The following is a 22,662-nucleotide window of genomic DNA, read 5'->3' as shown; positions in this document are numbered from 1 at the left end:
ATTTGTGGATTTAAGACCTGCTGAGGTGATTTGAACCCTTACTCCAGGCTGTCAGTGCAGTGCTAAGGGAGTGCAGCACTGCTGCAGAAGCTATCGTTTAGAGGTGAAGACTTTAAAGCAAGCCTGTTCAGATTGACATAAAAGAACCCATTGGAAGAAGGACAGTCCTAGGGACCTGACTAATATTTACCCCTCAACCAAAGTCAGTGAAGTCGACTACCTGGCTATTGCCATATTGATATTTTTGGGATCTTGCTGTGCATAACTTGGTTGCTGCATTTGCCTACAAAGCACCACCTTCAAAATTGCTTAATTTTGAAATGCTTTGGAGCATCCGAAGGATGTGATAAATGCTATAGCAATCCAGCAGCCCAGGATAATGATCGAGGGGCATGTGTTCAAATTCCACCATGGCGGTTGGCAGAATTTAAATTTAATTTGTAAATCCGGCTGATGAGATGTTTCACTTCAGGTATGATTTAAATGACCCACTAGGGAGGTTTTATCAAACAGAGTTTATTTGAAAAGCTAGTCCCAGTAATGATGACCATGAAACCATTGTTGATTGGTGTAAAAATCCACCTAGTTCGTTGATGTCCTTTAGGGAAGGAGATCTACCCTTACCCGGTTTGGCCTACATGTGACTTCAGATCCACAGCAAACTGGATGGCTCATAACTGCCCTCTGAAATGGTCGAGCAAGACACTCTTCTAGGGTAATTAAGGATGGGAAGCAAATTGGCCTTGCCAGGAATGTCCACATCCTATGAAAGTACAAAGGGAAAAAACACATAACCATAGAGAAATGTCTCCCTTGGCACTGTCTCAGGAACCATGAATGAACAAGTATCATTTTAAGAATGAAAAACCTTGTGACTTGACTATGATTGCAGTGAAAAATAACCGATTATTAGTTACAACAAGATGATAATGCTTTAGCAATGCGTGCATGGTGTGACTGGGTCCAGAGCACGATTGTGGTGAACACTAACTGCATAGCAAAGTGTGAATATGCATGGTTTGTTTCACTTAGTTCACACTGTGAACAGGTACATTCAGGGAAGAGTTACCCATTCAGAATGTAGTAGATTATAATCCTATCCATGGGCGGCACGGTAGCACAGTGGTTAGCACTGCTGCCTCACAGCTCCAGGGACATGGGTTCGATTCCCGGTTTGAGTCACTGTCTGTGTGGAGTTTGCACATTTTCCCCGTGTCTGCGTGGGTTTCCTCCGGGTGCTCCGGTTTCCTCACACACTCCAGAGATGTGCGGGTGAGGTGAATTGGCCATGCTAAATTGCTTCTTAGTGTCCTGGGATGCACAGGTTAGAGGGACTAGCGGGGTAAATATGTGGGGTTATGGGGATAGGGCCTGGGTGGGATTATGGTCGGTGCAGACCTGATGGGCCAAATAGCCTCCTTCTGCACTGTAGGGATTCTACGGTTCTATCCCCTTTTTGGGACTATTCTAGATCAGGCATGCTCCTCGGATGAGCATTCTCACTTGAAAAGTCTCACAACACCAGGTTAAAGTCCAACAGGTTTATTTGGAATCACGAGCTTTCAGAGCGCTGCTCCTTCATCAGGTGAATCTGGTGTTGTGAGAGACTTCTGACTGTGCGCCCCCCCCCCCCCCCCCCCGCCCCCGCCCCCGCCTCCCGCCCAGTCCAACACCGGCATCTCCACATCATTCCCACTTGAGGTTGAGAAAGGCGGTCCCCGAGGGTCTGAAGAACTGGTCTAACTCTCCCCAAAGGAAAGGAAGACCAGATTGCCATCCTCCAGAGAGCCCTTTTAGCATGTTTTAGCCAGATAACAACCCAGATATTATAAGAATCCGGGCATCTTTCCTCCACAATGTACCTCTCCACTGAAGTGTGTACAGAAATGGATTTTGAGTTTGAATACAGAAGACTACATGAGACAAAAGGAAATTTAACCCATAACCAAACTTTTTGTTCAATGCTTACTGTCAAATTTTGTTTGAAAATATCCCAGCTGCACTCAAGGTACTATATAAATGTAAGTTGTTGTTGCATGGTTAACTTCACTGAGGTATGGAGTGTGCAGTCTGCCTTTCTGTAGGTTTTGGAACTCCAAAGGGAAGAAAGCCCTTCATTGGCGCTCCCTCATCAACATGTCTTCATTTGTTGTTTTTGTACAGTGGAGAGGAAGGAGGTCAACAGGTTCACCAGCGCAGTGACTCCTGCCACCACCAGGATGGCCCAATCGGGAACGGATGCATTCGGCCCAGGGCAATAAACCCAGAGAGGCTCAAGGACTTTGGCGAGGATGAGTACCTGGAAAAAGACGTCAAGACTTGGGAAATGACAGTGACGGGCCACTCGGAAACAATGCTCAGCAATGCCCTGAACGTGATAGAGCACAGGACAAACCGGCCCCTTGAAGCCGATAGCGGACACGTCCGATTTGAGGACATCAGTGCAGCTGCCTTTAAAATCCCGAACGGAGTCCAGAAAACACCCTGCACGGTACGTTGATAGCTTTATCTTTCAGTGTAGAGTCTTCTGGGGACTGTTAGGCCTACATTGATAGAGGCTGCAGCATGAAGCTAGGAATTGTCATCTCCACATCCCAGCAGTGCTTACTGACAGAGTCCCACTGGACATGGTGGGAGTCCCGCAAAGCAAAAATAGAAAGACCGGCATTCATATAGAGCCCATTACTGGGTTTCCTCCGGGTGCTCCGGTTTCCTCCCACATTCCGAAAGACGTGCTGGTTAGGTGCATTGGCCATGCTAAATTCTCCCTCAGTGTACCCGAACAGACGCTGGAGTGTGGCAACGAGGGGATTTTCACAGTAACTTCATTGCAATGTTAATGTAAGCCTACTTGTGACACTAATCAATAAACTTTACAACTATGGGACATGCCAAAGTGAATTACCACCAATTAAATACTTTTGAAGTATAGTCACCGTTCTAATGTGGGAAATGCAGCAACCAATTTGCACACAGCAAGCTCCGGGCTCCCACACAGCAATGTGACAACGACCAGATAATCTGCCTGTTTTGTAATGTTGATCGAAGAATAAATATTGGCCAGAGCACTGGAGATAACTTCCTTGCTTGATAGTGCCATGGTACATTCACCTGAGAGGGCAAACGAGGCTTCAGCTTGGCATCTCACCCAAATGAAGACACAATGCAGCATTCCCCAAGCACTCCATTGGAGCACTAGCGAGGATTGGGGTGGTACTTGAATCCGTTGGGTTGGTGTTGGTTACAGAATGTTTCTGTTAGCAAGAAGTATAGAACAGAATCCCTACAGTGCCATTTGGCCCATCGAGCCTGCACCGACAACAATCCCAGCCAAGCACCATCCCCGTAACCCCATGTATTTCCCCTGTTAATCTCCCTGACACCAAGGGGCAATTTAGCATGGCCAATCAACCTGAGCCACACATCTTTGGAGTGTGGGAGGAAATATCTTTATTCAGAACTTGTGACTGTGCACAAATATACAGTAAAGGGTACAGGCAAGGAGCTATGTCCACCTTAGGCCTTAATATATCCATGGCCAACAACACACTGCCTTCCTACATCACTGTGTGGACTGTAATGTATTCAGTCCTGCATTACCCATGTATGTTCCAGACCCTTCTACCGCATAGACAGCCTGCTTTTTTTACCCAAAGATTTTTGATATGATTTGTTATTGTCACATGTATTAACATACAGTGAAAAGTATTGTTTCTTGCGCACTATACAGACAAAACATACCATTCGTAGAGAAGGAAAGGAGAGAGTGCAGAATGTAGTGTTAGAGTCATAGCTAGAGTGTGGAGAAAGATCAACTTAATGCAAGATAAGTCCATTCAAAAGTCTGACAGCAGCAGGGAAGCGCCAAATCTGTAAGAAATTGCATTAAAGCATTGTTAGAGAGTTTAAAAGAGTTAGAATGAAGTTTTAGAAGCATAGAGTGAGAGTAAAAGAATTAGAAGGTATGCTGGGCACAGCTTGCAAGAAGTCGCCTCATTCCGGCGCCCCCTTGGAAGATGTGGTGAGGCCTGTGGAATTCAGACCACGGGAAGTAGTTGATGCCAAAACATTGAATGTATTCAAGAGGCGGCTAGATGTAGCACTTGGGGCAAACGTAATCAAAGGTTATGGGGAGAAAGAAAGATTAGGCTATTGAATTGGATGATCAGCCATGGTCATGATGAATGGTGGAGCAGGAACTTAGAATCGTAGAATCATAGAATTCTACAGTGCAGAAGGAGGTCATTCGGCCCATCGAGTCTGCACCGACCACAATCCCACCCAGGTCCTATCCCCATAATCCCATTCAGTTACACTAGTTAGTCCACCTGACACTAAGGGACAATTTAGCATGGCCAATCCACCTAACCCGCGCATCTTTGGACTGTGGGAGGAAACCGGAGCACCCGGAGGAAACCCGCGCAGACGCGGGAGAATATGCAAACTCCACACAGACAGTGACCCAAGCCGGGAATTGAACCCACGTCCCTGGCGCTTTGAGGCAGCAGTGCTAACCACTGTGCCACCATGCCACCCCTCGAAGGGCTAAATGGCCTCCTCCTGCTCCTATCTTCTATGTTTCTATGTTTAACTCTGAGGTTTATATAATATTCACCGAGCCACAGCATCATATCTCTCCATCCTGTCAATTCCAAGCGCTTCCAAGTCACATGTGCCCTGGGTTGGATTGCACAGGAGAATGCCCCTTTCTTAGCTTCAGCTACGGGACTTAACAGCTCTCTCAGAAAAGCAACCCCCACTGCACCAGCATGTTACTTTCCCATTGTCCACGTCAACCATCCATTAATTTCTTGTGACAAGATCTCTGCACTCTTTCAATTCTGTGCAGCCCCATTTGCATCGTCCCACATTGCCTTACCTGTGGCCAGTGGAGAAATGGATTGAGATTGTCAAAGCTATTTGCATAACCGGACCTTCAAGCTAATAGCCTTCCGACACATCAGTCTGAGCTAAATTTGAACCTTGACCCCAAAGTGCAAGGGTCAATACAGCCACTACTTTCTTAAAGTCGACTCCATATTTTAGAATCACCTTGACTAATGCATGGTTTATTGATGGATTAATATGTTGTTTTACTAACCCCTGCCTCTAACTCTCCCAATGACAACAATAATTTGAATTTATATAGCATCTTTAACACAATAAAATATCCAAGGCACTTCACAGGAACATTATAAAACAAGACTTGACACTGAGTTCCATAAAGAAATATTCCAGGAGATGATATTACAGGTGCATAAAGAGCGAGATTCAGCAAGAAGAGCGGGGCATAAAGAGCAAGACGTCAGCGAGGAGAATGGGGTTATAAAGAGCAGGACTTCAGTGAGGAGAGCGGGGTGTCAGTAAAGAGTGAGAGTTCAATGTTGAGACCAGGTGCCACTGCACTTTATGTATAGCAGGGAGAGAGGTCCTTTGGGAAGGAGAAAGCAGGACAGTAGGAGTATGGATACTCCTTGTATCCCCTTGTTTTTGTGACTATGACTCATCTTCCATTCCATCACCCTACAGTATAAATATCTCCCACTTTCTATGCCTTTTAGCTTTGACAAAGGGTCTTCTGGACCCGAAACGTCAACTCTTTTCTCTCCTTACAGATGCTGCCAAACCCGCTGAGATTTTCCAGCATTTTCTCTTTTGGTTTCAATAGGAATATAAATGCTTGTATATCCTAGACCTACACAGCAGAGCCTGGTCTCCAGTCACCTTGGCCCCCCCAACTTTGCCATTGGACCAAGGCCTTGGTCCATCAAGCCAGTGTGGTAGCTGGTGTGCGACAGCCACCCCACATTAACTCACACACAGACAACTTCCACCCCTGACCAGGATAGTCAGGACTCTCATAGGCAACTCCAACAGCGACAGACTAGAATGGCACACTGCTATTGTTGCCCAGGAGCTCAGGCGTTCCGACATTGATATTGCCACTGAGAGCCAGCTCAAGGACTAAGGTGGCAGTTACACTGCCTTATGGAAAGGTAAACCAGAAGAAGATCACTGTCTCCACAGGGCTGGCCTCACCGGAAAAAACAAACTAGTTGGCTGTCTCAGAGATTCCCCTTTTGGGATAAATGAACGCCTCATGTCTCTTCGGCTCACCCTAGCCCAGACTCAGTGCACCTATCTCAGGCAGAGCAAAAAAGGTGACAAGTATGTGAAGGGAGGTGGTCAATGCAGGACTGAGGGTGTTGTACCTAAATGTGCGCAGTGTACGGAACAAGGTAAATGAGCTTGTTACACACATTGAAATTGGCCGGTACGATGTGGGCATCACAGAAACGTGGCTGCAAGGGGATCAGGCCTGGGATCTAAATATCCAAGTATATGTGTCCTATCGAAAGGACAGGCAGATGGGCAAAGGGGGTGGGGTTGCATTATTAGTAAGGAATGAAGTTAAATCGATAGCAAGAAGTGATATACGATCAGAAGGCACAGAATCTCTGTGGGTAGAGTTGAGGAATCGCAAAGGTAAAAAGACCCTGATGGGAGTTATGTACAGCAGTAGTCAGGATATGGGGCAGAAAATAAATCAGGAGATAGAAAAGGCATATAAAAAGGCAATATTACAATAATCTTGGGGGAATTCAATATGCAGGTGGACTGGGAAAATCAGGTAGGTAGTGGATCCCAAGAAAAGGAATTTGTGGAATGTCTAAGAGATGGTTTTTTTGGAACAGTTTGTGACAGAGCCTACTAGGGAACAGGCAATTCTGGATTTGGTGATGTGTAATGAGGCAGACTTGATTAGGGAACTTCAGGTGAAGGAAACCTTTGGGAGCAATGACCACAATATGATAGAATTTATCCTGCAGTTTGAGAGGGAGAAGCTGGAATCAGATGTAACGGTATTACAATTAGATAAAGGTAACTACAAAGACATGAGGGAGGAGCTGGCCAGAGTTGATTGGAAAGGGAGCCTAGCAGGGAAGACAGTGGAACAGCAATGGCACGAGTTTCTGGGCGTTAATCGGGAGGTACAACAGAAATTCATCCCAAGGAGGAGGCAACATGCTAAGGGGAGGACAAAGCATCCATGGCTGAACTACAGTATGCAGACAATGCTTGCACACACTCGGAGGCCAAGCTCGAAGTCATCGCCAGAACCTTCACCGAGGCATACGAGAGCATGGGCCTTACACTAAATATCCGTAAGACGAAGGCCCTCTATCAACCTGCCCCCGCCACACAGCACTGCCCCCCAGTTATCCAAATCCATGATGAGGCCTTGGATAATGTGGGCTACTTTCCATACCTTTGGGAGCCTGCAGTCAACAAGGGCAGACATTGATGAACGGGGTTCGACACTGCCTTGAGTGTGGCAACGCAGCCTTCGGTCACTTGAGGAAGAGAGTGTTTGAAGACCAGGACCTCAGACCCAGCACCAAGCTCATGGTCTACAGAGCAGTAGTGACACCCGCCCTCCTGTATGACTCAGAGACATGGACTATGTGCAGCAGGCACCTCAAAACCCTGGAGAATTACCATCAGCACTGCCTCCGCAAGATCCCCCAAATCCACTGGCAGGATTGGTGCACCAACACCAGTGTTCACGCATTGACCAGACTCGATCAGCTGCGCTGGGCGGGCTCATCGTCCACATCCTGACACGAGACTCCCGAAACAAGCCCTCTGCTCAGAGCTTCGACACGGGAGCGAGCCCCAGGAGGGCAGAGGAAATGCCTCAAAGCCTTATTGAAAAAGTGAGACACCCTCCCTCCACTGATACCTGGGAATTCCTGGCCCAGGAGCCCGTAGTGGAGGAAAAACATCCAGGAAGAAGCTGAACATCTCGAGGTTCATGGCGGAGAGCGAGCTGAAGCCAAGCGTCGACAGTGAAAGGAGTGCCTGGCAACCGGGGCAACCCCCCACCCATTCCTCCCACCACCCGCTCCTCCAACCACCCTCTGTCCACCTGTGACAGAGACTGTCGGTCGTGCATTGGACTCCTCAATCACCCAAGAACTCATTTTTAGTGTGGAAGCAAATTCTCAACTCTGAAGGACTGCCTAAGGTATTAGAATCATAGAATCCCTACAGTGCAGAAGGAGGCCATTTGGCCCATCGAGTCTGCACCAACAACAATCCGACCCAGGCCTTATCCCTGTAATCCCACATATTTACCCTGACACTAAGGGGCAATTTAGCACGGCCAGCCAATCTAACCCGCACATCTTCGTACTGTGGGAAGAAACTGGAGCACCCGGAGAAAGTCCACACTGACACGGGGAGAACATGCAGACTCCACACAGACAGCCCCCAAGGCTGGAATCGAACCCAGGTCTCTGGCGCTGTGAGCCAGCAGTGCGAACCACTGTGCCACCGTGATGCGCCTGTGAAGAACAGAAGATGAAAAGTTGCTCAAAGAAGGACTGCCTTAAAGGAGGGAAGAGAATCAGAGAGGCTGAGAGGCTTAGGGCCTGGGCAGCAGGGAACACGGCCATCAATTATGGAGCGATTAAAATAGGAGATGTGTAAGAGGCCAGAATTGGAGAAGCTCAAATATCTCAGAGTTGTAGGGCTGAGATAGGAAGGGACTAGACCATGGAGGAATTTAAAAATGAGGATAAGAATTTCAAAATCAAGGTGCTGCTTAATTGAGAGCCAGTGTAGATCAGCAAGCGCAGAGGTACTGAGTGAATGGGACTTGAGTACAAGTTAAGACATGGGCAAAGGACCTTTGCTGCTCTCAAGTTCAGCGCTGTTCGCGACTCCTCAGACACTGATGCAGTCCGTACCCGTATGCAGCAAGACCTAGGCAATATTCAGGCTCAGAATGAGAACTGCGTGTAAAATGTGCACCACACAAGTGCCAGACAATGGCCATCTCCAACAAGAGAGAGTTCAAGCATCACCTCTTGACATTCAATGGTATTACCATCGCTGAGTCCCTCACTGTTGTGGGAAAATCACCACTTGGAGTCAGATCTAAAGATTCAACATGCAGATTTATCGGACAAAGCTTTGGGAGAAGCGCTGGGCACTCCTCGCAGTCACCTTCTCAACTTTAAAATGGCAGTTGAGCATCTTTTATACATTTTCAAATAATGGACAAGTACGGACATTAGCCGTTAGCACATCGTTATACATAGAGTAGATACATTTATGCATTTATACCCCCCTTCAACGACTGATCTCGTTACAAAAACTCATTGTTTTGGTTCTGCTTTATCTCAAGCTAAGGTGCCTCAAGGTCTGATTTATTTCCTGCAGTAATTTAGACACTAACAGGTTTTAACTCATTGTGCAATGTCTGTGCCCAAGTCAGTACATCTTAATGTCTGTTCCCAGAGTCCATTTTGTGCCAGGTAGCCATCTTGTATCCCTTAATTTTGAGTTTACTCCAACACTCACTATCAACATCTGGAGGGTTACCATTAACCAGAAACTGAACTCGATGAGCCATATAAATACTGTGGCTACCCGAGCAGATCAGAGTCAATTATTCTTTTCCATTAAATCCTTTTCACAGAAATAAATTATACAGCAGATTTCCTGGACATTCCTCAGGCAATGAAATACTTTCAAGATGTCACTGCTGTAACACAACAACATTTGCAGCAGAACATGATCCTGTAGACATCAGTGAGATAAATGGCCTGTTAGTTTGATTTAGGTGTTGGTTGAGGGATAAATATTGGCCAGGACAGCAGGGGAACACTCCCGCTCTCTCCTGAATAATATGCTACGGGGTTTTATTTTTACATCCACCAGCGAAGGCAAGTGGAACTCCAATTCAACATCTGAAAGATGGCGGGTGGGATTTCCCACCCGCCCCACCAGTCCGCCATTGGCCAGTGATGGAATCTTCCAGTCCCACCGATGTCTATGGGGTTTTGTGTGCCCCGCTCCCTCTGCCGCCAAGGGGTCGCCTTTGGCAGGACTGGAAGATCCCGCTGGTGGGAAGGGACAGAAAGTTTCGGCAGGAATCTCTTTACATTGCAGCACTCCTTTCTCACTGCCCAGGAATGTAACCCTAGATTATGTGGCGCAAATCTCTGGAAAGGGACTTAAACACACGATCTTCTGACACAGAGGCGAGAAAGCTCCCCATTTGGTGTCAAATGATTGACAGCCCTTTTCCTACTGCTTTGTGGCTCACGATCTGAGGTGTGATTCCCAGACTCCCAGAAATGCTTGCTCAATTTTTAAATATATTTAATTATTCTCTCAAGGGATGTGGACAACGCCAGCATTTGTTGCCCATCCCTATTTGCCCTTGAACTGAGTAGCTTGCTGGGCCATTTCAGAGGGCAGTTGAGAGCCAACTACATTGCTGTGGTTCTAGAGTCACACCACATTGTTATGGTTCTAGAATAGGCCAGACCAGGGAAGGACGGCAGATTTCCTTCCCTAAAGGAAGACTTGTGACCCAGATGGGTTTTTACAACAATCGATGATAGGTGTCATGATCACCATTACTGAGACTAGCTTTTCAATTCCAGATTTTATTTGTTGAATTTCAAATTCCACCAGCTGCTATGGTGTGATTTGAACCCGTGTCCCCACAGCATTGCCTGGGCCTCTGGATTACTAGTCCGGTGTAAAATGATGGATGTCGACAGCTTGTCAGCAACTTGACCAAAACCAACAACTTTCAACCTCACTTACGTAGCAAGTATGTTTTATTCCCAGTATTCCAGGCTCTCGAAGCAATATGGGATGGACCTTTACTTGAAGAAGGAGTATCTGCATTATACTGGCAGTGTGAAAGAGCGAGGAGTGTGGTACTTGTTGACATCACTATCACAGGTATGGAAAGTAAAAGCCACCATCTCAGCTAATTGTCTGTCCTTCCCAGGGCAGCACGGTGGCACAGTGGTTAGCACTGCTGCCTCACAGCGCCAGGGACCTGGATTTGATTCCCGGCTTGGGTCCCTGTCTGTGTGGAGTTTGCATATTCTCCCCGTGTCTGCGTGGGTTTCCTCCGGGTACTCCAGTTTCCTTTCACACACTAAAGATGTGCAGGTTAGGTGGATTGGCCATGCGAAATTGACCCTTAGCGTCCAAAAATGGGTGGATTGGCCATGTTAGATTATGAAGATCGGGCCAGGGGTTGGGCCTGGGTGGGATGCTCTTTTGAAGTGCCCATGCAATCCTGATGGGCTGAGTGGCCTCCTTCTGCATTGTAAGGATTCGAAATGGCAGAGCAGGCTCAAGGGGCCGAATAGACTACTTCAGTTCCTATTTCATGTGTTTGTAAACTTCTTTTCTATATCAACAGTTTGATATTTATCCCAAGTTCTCAAGTGTGATGTGAACGAGTTTCCTCTCTGCCCAATCCCTATAGCCCCGTGCATTTAGCATGGCCAATCCACCTAACCTGCACATCTTTTGACTGTGGGAGGAAACCAGAGCACCCGGAGGAAACCCACGCAGACACGGGGAAAACGTGCAAACTCCACACAGTCACCCAAGCCCAGATTCGAATCTGGGTTCCTGTCGCTGTGAGACAGCAGTGCCACCGTACCGCCCTGACTTTGATAAGATCGTAGCTGATCTGTTTGTGTTTCAGGTTCCACATTCCCATTTACCCCCACCCACCGATAACCTTTGATTCTATTCAATACATGATAACGGCATGACTGTGACTATTCTGTTCATGTGAGTTACAAATGACCAATTTACAAGAACCTTCGGGATTGGTCTTCATTTAATAACCGTGCTGAATTGGACCGTGTGCTGGGAGGTTGCCAATGGGAGTAAAATATCTGGATCAGATTAAAGGGCTGCAGCTGTCATTTAAAGTGACCCAGCAATTTAACAGTAAATCATAGGCTGCTGGGATAGAAATAGTTGGAAGCACTATTGGGGGAAAATGGAAACCGATGGCAAAACCAGTGAGTATTGGAGATGAAATCGGGTCTGTGGATGAGTGGTTCGGTACCTGAACTCACTAAGATTTGGCTCAGTGGAGGGGCCTCTGCATGATGTGGCTGTGAGGAGCATCAGTCCACTTGGCACTGTCGAGCACCCTCTTCATAGGACAGCAATACTGCGTGCCCCGCAGGAAGGAAGTGGTGGTTGGATTCAGTGCTGTGTACGTCGCAGGGTTTGAGGAAGGTGCAACACCTTGACATGGCTGCCCAGGTACAACTACACCTCAGTCCCAATAACAACCTGTCTTTTAGCTTCTCTTTCATGGGATGTGGGCATCATCTGCAAGCACAGCATTTATTGTCCATCACTAATTTCCCTTGAACTGAGCGGCTTGCTAGGCCATTTCAGAAAATAGAATCATAGAATCCCTACAGTGCAGAAGGAGTCCATTCGGCCCATCGAGTCTGCACCGACAATGATCCCACCCAGACCCTATCCCTGTAACCCCATATATTTACCCTGCTAATCCCCCTGACACTAATGGACAATTTATCATGGCCAATCCACCTAACTCGCACATCTTTGGACTGTGGGAGGAAACCGGAGCACCCGGAGAAAACCCACGCAGACACTGGGAAAATGTGCAAACTCCACACACACAGTGACCCATGCCAGGAATTGAACTTGGGTCCCTGGTGCTGTGAGGCAGCAGTGCTAACCACTGTGCCACCGTGCCGCCCCAAAGCTACAATTCATAGAGTCATAGAATCCTACAGTGCGGAAGGAGGCCATTCAGTTCATCGAGTCTGCACGAACCACAATACCACCCAGGCCCTATCCCCATAACCCCATGCATTTACCCTACCTAGTCCCCCTGATACTAACGGGCAATTTAGCATAGTCAATCCACCTAACCCACACATCTTTGGACTGTGGGAGGAAACCGGAGCACCCGGAGGAAACCCACGCAGACACGGGGAGAATGTGTAAACTCCACACAGGCAGTGACCCAAGCCAGGAATCGAACCCGGGTCCCTGGCGCTGTGAGGCAGCAGTGCTAACCACTGTGCAACCTTGCTGCCCAGAAATCACATAGTCAACCACATTGCTGTGGGACCGGAATCACATGTAGGCCAGACTAGGTAAGGATGGCAGATTTCCTTCCCTAAAGGGCATTAATGAACCTGGTAGATTCATACAACAATTGATGTTATTTGGCGCGGTCATTTATTAATTGAATTTAAATTCCACCAGCTGCCATGGTGGGATTTGAACTCATATCCTGAGGGCATTGCCAGTGCCTTTAGCTTACTAATTCAGTGGTATTAACACTACAGCGCTGACACCCTAGCCTATACTGCCTGTCTAACATTCCTTTGAAACTGTGATAAATAGGCTTCAGTTTGCAATAAATGTTTCCCATGGAATCAGCAGGAAAGGAAATGTGGTGATGTATTTAATCCACCGCCCGCTCTGCTTCCCTTTCATAGAGATTTCATGCCATCCCAATTTAGGCAAGTTTTGAAACAGAGGTGGGAGAGCACTGCAATTAAGAGGCGGGGATGGGGGGAATGGGACTAATTGGATCGCTCTTTCATAATGCCAACACAAGTATGATGGACTGAATGGCCTCAGTCTGTACTGTATGATTCTATAAACTGTCTGTTCCATTCTTGCAGGAACAGCAGAGAAAGGGTGTGATCTTGGCATCGGACAACAACTTTTCCAAGGCCGTGGCACACCACGCCACAGAGCTCCACATCCCCGTCTTCATAATTGTGCCGACCAACACCTCGCCGAGCAAGGTGAAAACATGCCGTGAATACGGAGCCATGGTGATTACCTATGGAAATGGCATGCAGGATTCCCAGAGCCACGCAAGAAAACTGGCCAGTGAGAACGGTTACATCTACCTGCAGGAGTGAGTAACTAAATTGTTCTTAATTCCCCTCAGTCACAAGGTTCCGGGTTCAAGTCCCACTTCCCAGGATTTGAGCTAAAAAAAAAAATCAAGGTTGACACTCCAGTGTAGAACTGAGAGGGCAGCACGGTGGCTAGCACTGCTGCCTCACTGTGCCAGGGACCCAGGTTGGATTCCTGGCTTGGGTCACTGTCTGTGTAGGGTTTGCACGTTCTCCCCGTGTCTGCGTGGGTTTCCTCTGGGTGCTTCGGTTTCCTTCCACAGTCCGAAAGACGTGCTGGTTAGGTACATTGGCCGTGCTAAATTCTCCCTTGGTGTACCCGAACAGGTGCCGGAGTGTGGCGACTAGGGGATTTTCACAGTAATTTCATTGCGGTGTTAATGTAAGCCTACTTGTGGCTCTAATAAATAAACTAAACTAAGAGAAAACACTCACCTGATGAAGGAGCAGCGCTCTGAAAGCTTGTGATTCCAAATAAACCTGTTGGTCTTTAACCTGGTGTGGTGAGACTTCTTACTGTAAATTAAGAGAGAGGGCTACACTGTCAGCTGTGCCGTCTTTTGGATGAAAAGTCACAACTGCGGTCCTATTTGCCTGGTCGGGTGGCTATAAAAGATCCCGTGGGAACTATTTCGAGGAAGTCCAGGGGGAATTCTCCCTGGAGTCTTAGCCAATATTCACCCCTCAATCAACATCTTAAAAACAGATTATCGGGTCATTATCACATTGTTGTTGGTGTGAACTTGCTGTGTGCAAATTGGCTGCCACATTTCATACATTACAACAGTGACTACACTTCAGATGTACTTTCTTGACTGTAAAGCACTTGAATTTGCCTGTTGTTGATGAAAAGCGCGATGTAAATGCAATATTGACCAATCTGAGGAAAGAAGCCACGATAATCCCATTGGAAATAGAAAATCAGTCATTTGAAAACAAAAATCTCCACAAAGTATTATCACTGTCTCTCCTGCCAATGCAAGATGGCCGCAAAAGATGGCTACCGCACATGTGGAGAAAACATTGACATTATTGGCTAGGTGCGTCAGCCCAGCTAAAAGCGTTTGAAAGTTAAAGCGCACATTTCCATGGTTATTGTTAACAAAACTATGAATGATACAGATTCTGCAAGAGAAAACAATGGGTTGAGTTGAACCTTATATTTTTTAAAAAAGGCAGTACAGAGAATAACAAAAAGTTTCAGGTTTGATGAACGAGCTGCCAGGGCCTCTGTTTCCAAAATCCACTCTCTCGAGGATTGTTAATTCAATTTTGTTCTTTGATTTCAGTTCTCGATAGCAAAAACAGAAAATGCTGAAAAATGTTATGGACAGCATGGTGGCACAGTGTTTAGCATTGCTGCCTCACAACGCCAGGGACCGGGTTCAATTCCCGGCTTGGGTCACTGTCTGTGTGGAGTTTGCATGTTCTCCCCGTGTCTGCGTGGGTTTCCTCCCGGATGCTCCATTTTCCTCCAACAATCTGAAAGACGTGCGGGTTAGGGTGCATTGGCCATGCTAAATTCTCCCTCAGTGTAACCCAAACAGGCACCGGAGTGTGGCGGCTAGGGGATTTTCACAGTAACTTCATTAGAGTGTTAATGTGAGCCTACTTGTGACACTAATAAATAAACTTTTACTTTTACTTTTTAAAAAATCTCAACAGGTCTGACAGCATCTGTGGGTAAAGAATGGAGTCAATGAGCGAGATTTTACGGCCGTGCTTGTCCTGAAACTGTAAAATCCTGCCCAAGGTTAACAGATCTTTCCATGGTCAGCCCTTTACCTGCACCGATTCCGGTGGCAGGCGGAATGGTAAAATTCCAGCCAATGTTTTGAGTCTGGATGACCCTTCGTCAGAGCAGAGGAAGACTCGAAACGTTGGCTCTATTCTCTCTGCACAGATGCTGTCTGACCTGTTGAGTTTTTCCAGGATTTTCTGTTTTTGTTTCAGATTCCGCAGTATTTTGTTTTTATCAGTCCTCGACAGGACTGCTGTGAGTTTGAATGTTGCTAAAAGCAAATGCGAAGCTAAATGGAGACGATGAGTATCACACTAAGACTGGGGGAATAAGTAGAGTTCTGTGCCGGCATTTTATCACCTCGCCCCCCTGAGGGCTTGTAAGATCCCGTCCGAGGCCAACGGAGAATGCGATTCTGGGGCGGTAAAATTCCGACCTTGATCTCTGTTGCTCGCAATGACATCACAGGCGTTACATCAGCGCGTGCACTGCGTTGGCACTGAACGCAGCCAAGTATTAATTGTTGCTGTGTTGGGGAGACATCTTGTAATTCAGACTTTTATTATTGGGGTGTGTGGGAGAGGGCTGGAAGGGTGGAGGTAGCTGTCCCATTTCTAAATGCTGTCTGGAGAAGAGGCCCGATTGAGGCCTCTACAATTTGGAAGGAGTTCAGCAAGTGGAGAATTTGACATTTTCACACCTTTGGGTGAACCCAGAACAGGAGCAGTGAAAATGAATTAACCACTCCCAGATCAAATTAACAATTTAGAAGAAAATTCCTCACACAAAGGCTGATGAAAAAAATGGAATGATGGACAGGTTGATCGCGGGATATGAGGGAATTAGATTGGGACGAGGCTTCCATATAGTGTCAACACCAGCATAGACCAATTGGGCTGAATGGCCTGTTTCTGTATTGTGGATTCGATGTCGAATGTCATTGCTTGCACTCTTGTGACACACGTGCAACATAGGTTGGCGGATTTGCCAGTGGGTATAGTTACTGAGCCTCACTGTTCAGGAATATTCTAGACACTAAGTGCTCCGACCTTGGCCACTGGGTCAGGTGCCCCTTCCAGGATCTTTGGGCTAGTCGTAGGTGCATATGACTTTCCCGGGGGTGGGAAGGAGGGGGGAAAAGGACTGGAAGGAAAAGGGGAATGTTGGCTGACATGACCATGCTGTGTGTCTTTTCTGACAGGGAGGACAGTGCGCCTTATCTGGCAGGACTGGGGACCATGGGCCTCGAGCTTTATGAGCAGGTGAACAAGCTGGACGCCGTGATCCTGCCCGCGGGAGGAGCGTGCAACCTCTTGGCGGGGGCTGCCGCCCCCATCAAACATCTCAATCCGGCCATTACTATTATTGTAAGTTCAAACACACCGGCACCCTTCCGCCTGATTCAAGAGGAGAGTTGACACAGCCTGGGAATTGGGGAGGGGTGTGAGTTGACGGGGGGAGTGGGTGGATGTGGGGCTATGGTGAGGAGAGGCAATAGCTGAATTTTAACGTAATTAATGCAAAGAGTTTGAGAGTTGTAGGGGTTGGAGTTAGAAATGGGCATTGATGCGACAATGGGGGATTCACATTGGTCACATTATCTGTCCTGGTATTCAGTGGAACTGGAATTTTGCCTGTTTACCTGCACCACAAACCCCCCCCACCCACCCCTCCCCCATCTCAAATTCTAGCCCCTAAGAAGTTTTCAACAATTTCATCAATCAGTGCCATTTCAGTTAGTCAGTTATAGAACAGGCAACTAAGGGCAAAACACCCCCTTAGAATGTGACCACGTAAGAAATAAGACCTGGTGTAGGCCATTCAGCTCCTTGAGCCTCCTCTATCAATAAGATTATGGCTACCCTTATGGGGCAGCATAAGATTATGGGGCGTCACGGTGGCACAGTAGTAAGCACTGTTGCTTCACAGCACCAAGGACCCGGGTTCAATTCCTGGCTTGGGTGACTGTCTGTGCGGAGTCTGCACGTTCTGCGTGGGTTTTCTCCGGGTGCTCCGGTTTCCTCCCACAGTCTGAAAGATGTGCTAGTTAGGTGCATTGGCCATGCTTAATTCTCCCTCAGTGTACCCGAACAGGCGCCGGAATATGGCGGCTGGGCGATTTTCACAGTAACTTCATTGCAGTGTTAATGTAAGCCTACTTACGACACTAATAAATGAACTTTAAACATTTAAACTCTTACTTTTCTGTCTTTTTCTACAACAATGGTCTCGAACCATTGTTCCATCTCTTTACCTGTGTGACTGTCCCATTCACCAAACACCTCCATAAGCATCCAGAGTGTGCCTGAAATAGGTGCTGGTCATTTAACATATGCGAATAGGGGACCTGACACTTGAGTGAGGTCCCTTTCACAAGGGCGGCACATGATCACAGCATGACCAGGGTCTGCTGTGAGTGGTTCCTTCAAATGCTTGACAGCTCAGACAATGTTCCTCGAAGGCACTGCTGGAACGGTGTCACTAGAACAATAATGGGGAGATGGTGGCGCCATGGCAATGTCAATGGACTATAATCCAGAGGCCCAGGCCAATGCTGTGGGACATGGGTTCAAATCTCACCATGGCAACTGGTGGAGTTAATTCAATTAATAAATTTGGAATTGAAATGGTGACCATGAAATCCACCATGAAACCACCGTCATAAATATACACAACATTCTCCTTAGGGCAAGAAATCTGGCATCCTTGTCTGATCTGGCCTACATGTGAATCCAGACCCACAGCAATGTGGTTGACTCTTAACTGCCCTCTGAAATGGCCCAATTCACCACCACGTTCTCAAGGGAGGTTAGGGATGAGCAACATCCTTGGAGGTACCATTGACCAGAAACTGGGCGGCACGGTGGTACAGTGGTTGGCACTGCTGCCTCACAACGCCAGGGACCTGGGTTTAATTCTGGCCTCGGGTCACTGTCTGTGTGGAGTTTGCACATTCTCCTCATGTCTGCGTGGGTTTCCTCCGGGTGCTCTGGTTTCCTCCCACAGTCCAAAGATGTGCGGGTTAGGTTGATTGGCCATGCTAAATTGACTCTAGTATCAGGGAGATTAGCAGGGTGAATATGTGGGGTTACAGGAATAGGGGCTGGGTGGGATTGTGGTCAGTGCAGACTTGATGGGCCGAATGGCCTCTTTCTGCACTGTGGGAATTCTATGATTCTATGAAACTCAACTGGACTCACCACATAAACACAGTGGCTACAAGAGCAGGTCAGAGGCCAGAAATACTGCAGCGAGTAACTCACCTCATGACTCCCCAAAGCCTAAATAAATAGAAGCATAGAAACTAGAAGCAGGAGGAGGCCATTCGGCCCTTTGAGCCTGCTCCGCCATTCATTTTGATCATGGCTGATCATCAAATTCAATATCCTGATCTCCTTCCTCCCATATCCCTTGATCCCTTTAGCCCCAAGAGCTATATCTAATTTCTTCTTGAAATCAGACCACGTTTTGGCCTCAACTATTTTCCGTGATAGTGAATTCCACACATTCACCACCCTCTGGGTGAAATATTTCTCCTCACCTCAAACTATGACCCCTAGTTCTGGAGTCCCCCCACCATTGGGAACATTCTTTCTGAATCTACCCTGTCGAATCCTCTTAGAATTTTATAAGTTTCTATGAAATTCCCTCTCACTGTTGTAAACATGTGCAGACGTGGTGGGCTGAATGGATTCCTTATGTACTGTAAAAATTCTGTGAAGTCTTAGTAATCAGAGCAGTGAGAGTAATTAGAAGGGAAGTAATTGGTGGGTTGTATCTGATGCCTTTTTGTTCTAGTGCTTGTGTGTTTCTTGAGTGTAATCTCTGTCAGTGACAGCTGGTTCTGTCTCCTTTACCCACAGGGCGTGGAGCCTGAGAGTCATCCAACACTGCAACAATCCCTCAAGGTGGGCCAACCTCCAGTAGACTCAGCGTACACTAACCACAGGTTATACAGAGGTAAATGATTGTGGGTCTTGACTTTGAGGGTCAAACTGTATAACAGGCCCTCCTCAGTTGGTCATAAATCAGATTGTGTAGCCGTTACATTTGGACCAAACAACCCAAGTTGGTGCCTGTCTTCCACACGAGGAACTAGTCCTGTTACCCAGCCTGTTCTCACATCCCTCCATCCTTTTCTCCTTCATCCACTTATCCAATTTAATCGTGGTATAGTGTCTGCCTCAGATACTTAATTTGTGAGTGATTTACACAGCCTTGTAGCACTTGCAGAAGGAAGGATCTATCCCCCTTGACTACTCCCCTCAAGAAATGCATGCTGGCTTCAAACACCTCCTAATTCAGCACTTTTATCTTCAACTGTGGGCAAGTTCAAGCCAATCAACTAGTCTAAGCGAAGGGGTGTCCAGAAGGTTATCTACGTGAATCCTAGTGAATTGGATGAATTGGCTTATAGAAGATGAGGCTGGGTTGGTCGGTACATGAATATCATAGAATCCCTACAGTGCAGAAGGAGGTCATTCGGCCCATTGAGCCCACACTGACAACAATCTCTCCTAGACTCTATCCCCATAACCCCACCCACATATTTACCCTGCTAATCCATCTGACACTAAGGGGCAATTTAGAATGGCCAATCCACCTAACCCACACACCTTTGAACTGTGGAAGGAAACTGGAGTCCCTGGGGAGAATGTGCAAACTCCAGACAGACAGTTACCTGAGGCTGGAATTGAACTCGGGTCCCTGGCCCTGTGAGGCAGCAGTGCTAACCTCTGTGCCACCATGAAAAAACTGGGAACCGAATTCCCAGTAAAATTTGTCCGAACTGGTCTTGTCTCCCTTAAAATGGAACTCCAGCATTTCTGGTTCCAAGATTATTGATTTTTACTGGGATTTGAAAATTCCGAACTGATTCTTCATTCGGGGATATGAAAGGTGATTGATAGAGCACATATAGAACTGTAATAAGTCCCTTCACCAAAATCCCTTTGTTGACAAGTCTGACAACAGCTTACAGAGTGCTTTCAGTTAGCAGCCTACACTCGGAGTGCCAGAGGAACTGACACGCCTGGCTAAATACAAAGCAAGAGTCTCCCTGATTGGCCCATCAATTTGGCCCTTAATCAGGGATATCTTTTCCCTATTACAAACAATTATTACAAAACAATTACAAAATACAAATGCAAAAGTTACACTACTCAACATTATCGATGGCTAACGCCATCCATTTACCAATAACCAACAAGTACTACCTTTCATTAAGAAAGGGTTCGTTGTACGTTATAGTTTTCCAGGGCAATACACCCCATAACTTACAAATCAACAAATAACACCAGCACAGTACAACAAATAACTCTGTACATTGATATAAACATTGAAGCTGATCTGTTGCCCTCCAGGGCATTGCCTCCTGGGCTTTTCCCCTGCCGGGGTGGGGGGCGACCCTGCGGAGGAGGCTCTTAATCAGGGAGTTCATATTCTAACAGGCCCACCTCAATTGCCCGATTAAAGTCATTACCGAATGTTAGATAGCAAGTCAGTAGGTCAATCTGTCTACTGAGGGGGCCAGTGAAAGCTTTTCCTCAGGAGGTTTAATGGGTATGGGTGTGTTGGAATCCAATAGTTCAGATGAGGAGTTGAGGCCGGCATAGATCAGTCATGATCGTATTGAATGGTGGGGCAGGCTTGAAGGTAGCCTACTCCTGCTTCTATTTCACATGTTGAATGGATGTTAAATCCCCAGTACATGAAGGTAGTAAGGTGAACAGTGCTGACTGTTGATTCACGTCAGTTGTACATATAGAAGAATAAGCCAGCACTGGCTGTCTATTGTCCCTCAGTTTATTTGGTTTAGTTTAATCAAGACCAGAGTGCTCTCCTGGACTAGTTTTGATTGCCTGAAGAGGCTGGAGGGGAATTTTGGCCTAGTTTTTAATCTTTTGTTCTGCCCCTCAGTTATTACATGTTGGTGAGGGAGTGTGACTAATGTTTATAGTCAGCTTGAAAAATAAACAGTTGGCTCTTCTACCAGTTCAGTTTTAAAATTCTCATTCTTGTTTTCGAATCAGGGTGGCATGGTGGCACAGTGGTTAGCGCTGCTGCCTCGGGTTCGATTCCTGGCTTGGGTCACTGTCTGTGTGGAGTTTGCACATTTTCCCCGTGTCTGCATGGGTTTCCTCCAGGTGCTCCGATTTAGAGTCATAGAGGTTTACAGCATGGAAACAGGCCCTTTGGCCCAACTTGTCCATGCCGCCCTTTTTTTTAAAACCCATAAGCTAGTCCCAGTTGCCTGCATTTGGCCCATATCCCTCTATACCCATCTTACCCATGTAACTGTCTAAACGCTTTTTAAAAGACAAAATTGTACCCGCCTCTACTACTACCTCTGGCAGCTTGTTCCAGACACTCACCACCCTCTGTGTGAAAAAATAACCCCTCTGCACACTTTTGTATCTCTCCCCTCCCAGCTTAAATCTATGCTCTCTAGTTTTAGACTCCCCTACCTTTGGGAAAAGATATTGACTATCTAGCTGATCTTTGCCCCCCATTATTTTATAGACCTCTATAAAATCACCCCTCAGCCTTCTACGCTCCAGAGAAAAAAGTCTCAGTCTATCCAGCCTCTCCTTCTAACTCAAACCATCAAGTCCCGGTAGCGTCCTAGTAAATCTCTTCTGCACTCTTTCTAGTTTAATAATATCCTTTCTAGGTGACCAGAACTGTCCACAGTATTCCAAGTGTGGCCTTACCAATGTCTTGTACAACTTCAACAAGACGTCCCAACATCTATATTCAGTGTTCTGACCAATGAAACAAGCATGCTGAACGCCTTCTTCACCACTCTGTCCACCTGTGACTCCACTTTCAAGGAGCTATAAACTTGTACCTCTAGATCTCTTTGTTCTGTAACTCTCCCCAGTGCCCTACCATTAACTGAGTAAGTCCTGCCCTGGTTCAATCTACCAAAATGCATCACCTTGCATTTATCTAAATTAAACTTAATCTGCCATTCGTCAGCCCACTGGCCCAATTGATCAAGATCCTGTTGCAATCCGAGATAACCTTCTTCACTATCCACTATGCCACCAATCTTGGTGTCATCTGCAAACTTACTAACTATGCCTTCTATATTCTCATCCGAATCATTGATATAAATGACAAATAGCAGTGGACCCAGTACCGATTCCTGAGGCACATCGC

The 22,662-nt window shown here is 46.8% G+C and overlaps 1 protein-coding gene across 1 annotated transcript in view; it reads left to right on the top strand.

Annotated features, from left to right (window-relative positions):
- The window catches only part of LOC144480310 (L-threonine ammonia-lyase), a 61,377-nt gene that overhangs the window by 3,791 nt on the left and 34,924 nt on the right, over nt 1-22,662 (top strand). The window contains exons 2-6 of the mRNA XM_078199664.1: nt 2,164-2,491; nt 10,651-10,767; nt 13,515-13,756; nt 16,700-16,865; nt 19,362-19,458. Coding sequence (XP_078055790.1) covers nt 2,164-2,491; nt 10,651-10,767; nt 13,515-13,756; nt 16,700-16,865; nt 19,362-19,458 — 950 coding nt within the window. The remainder of the gene's footprint in view (nt 1-2,163; nt 2,492-10,650; nt 10,768-13,514; nt 13,757-16,699; nt 16,866-19,361; nt 19,459-22,662) is intronic.

The sequence above is a fragment of the Mustelus asterias genome, chromosome 28 (genome assembly GCF_964213995.1).
Source record: "Mustelus asterias chromosome 28, sMusAst1.hap1.1, whole genome shotgun sequence".
NCBI classification, from domain to species: domain Eukaryota; kingdom Metazoa; phylum Chordata; class Chondrichthyes; order Carcharhiniformes; family Triakidae; genus Mustelus; species Mustelus asterias.
Note: the sequence above shows the minus strand (reverse complement) of the source record. Positions and strands in the feature narration are given on the sequence as shown.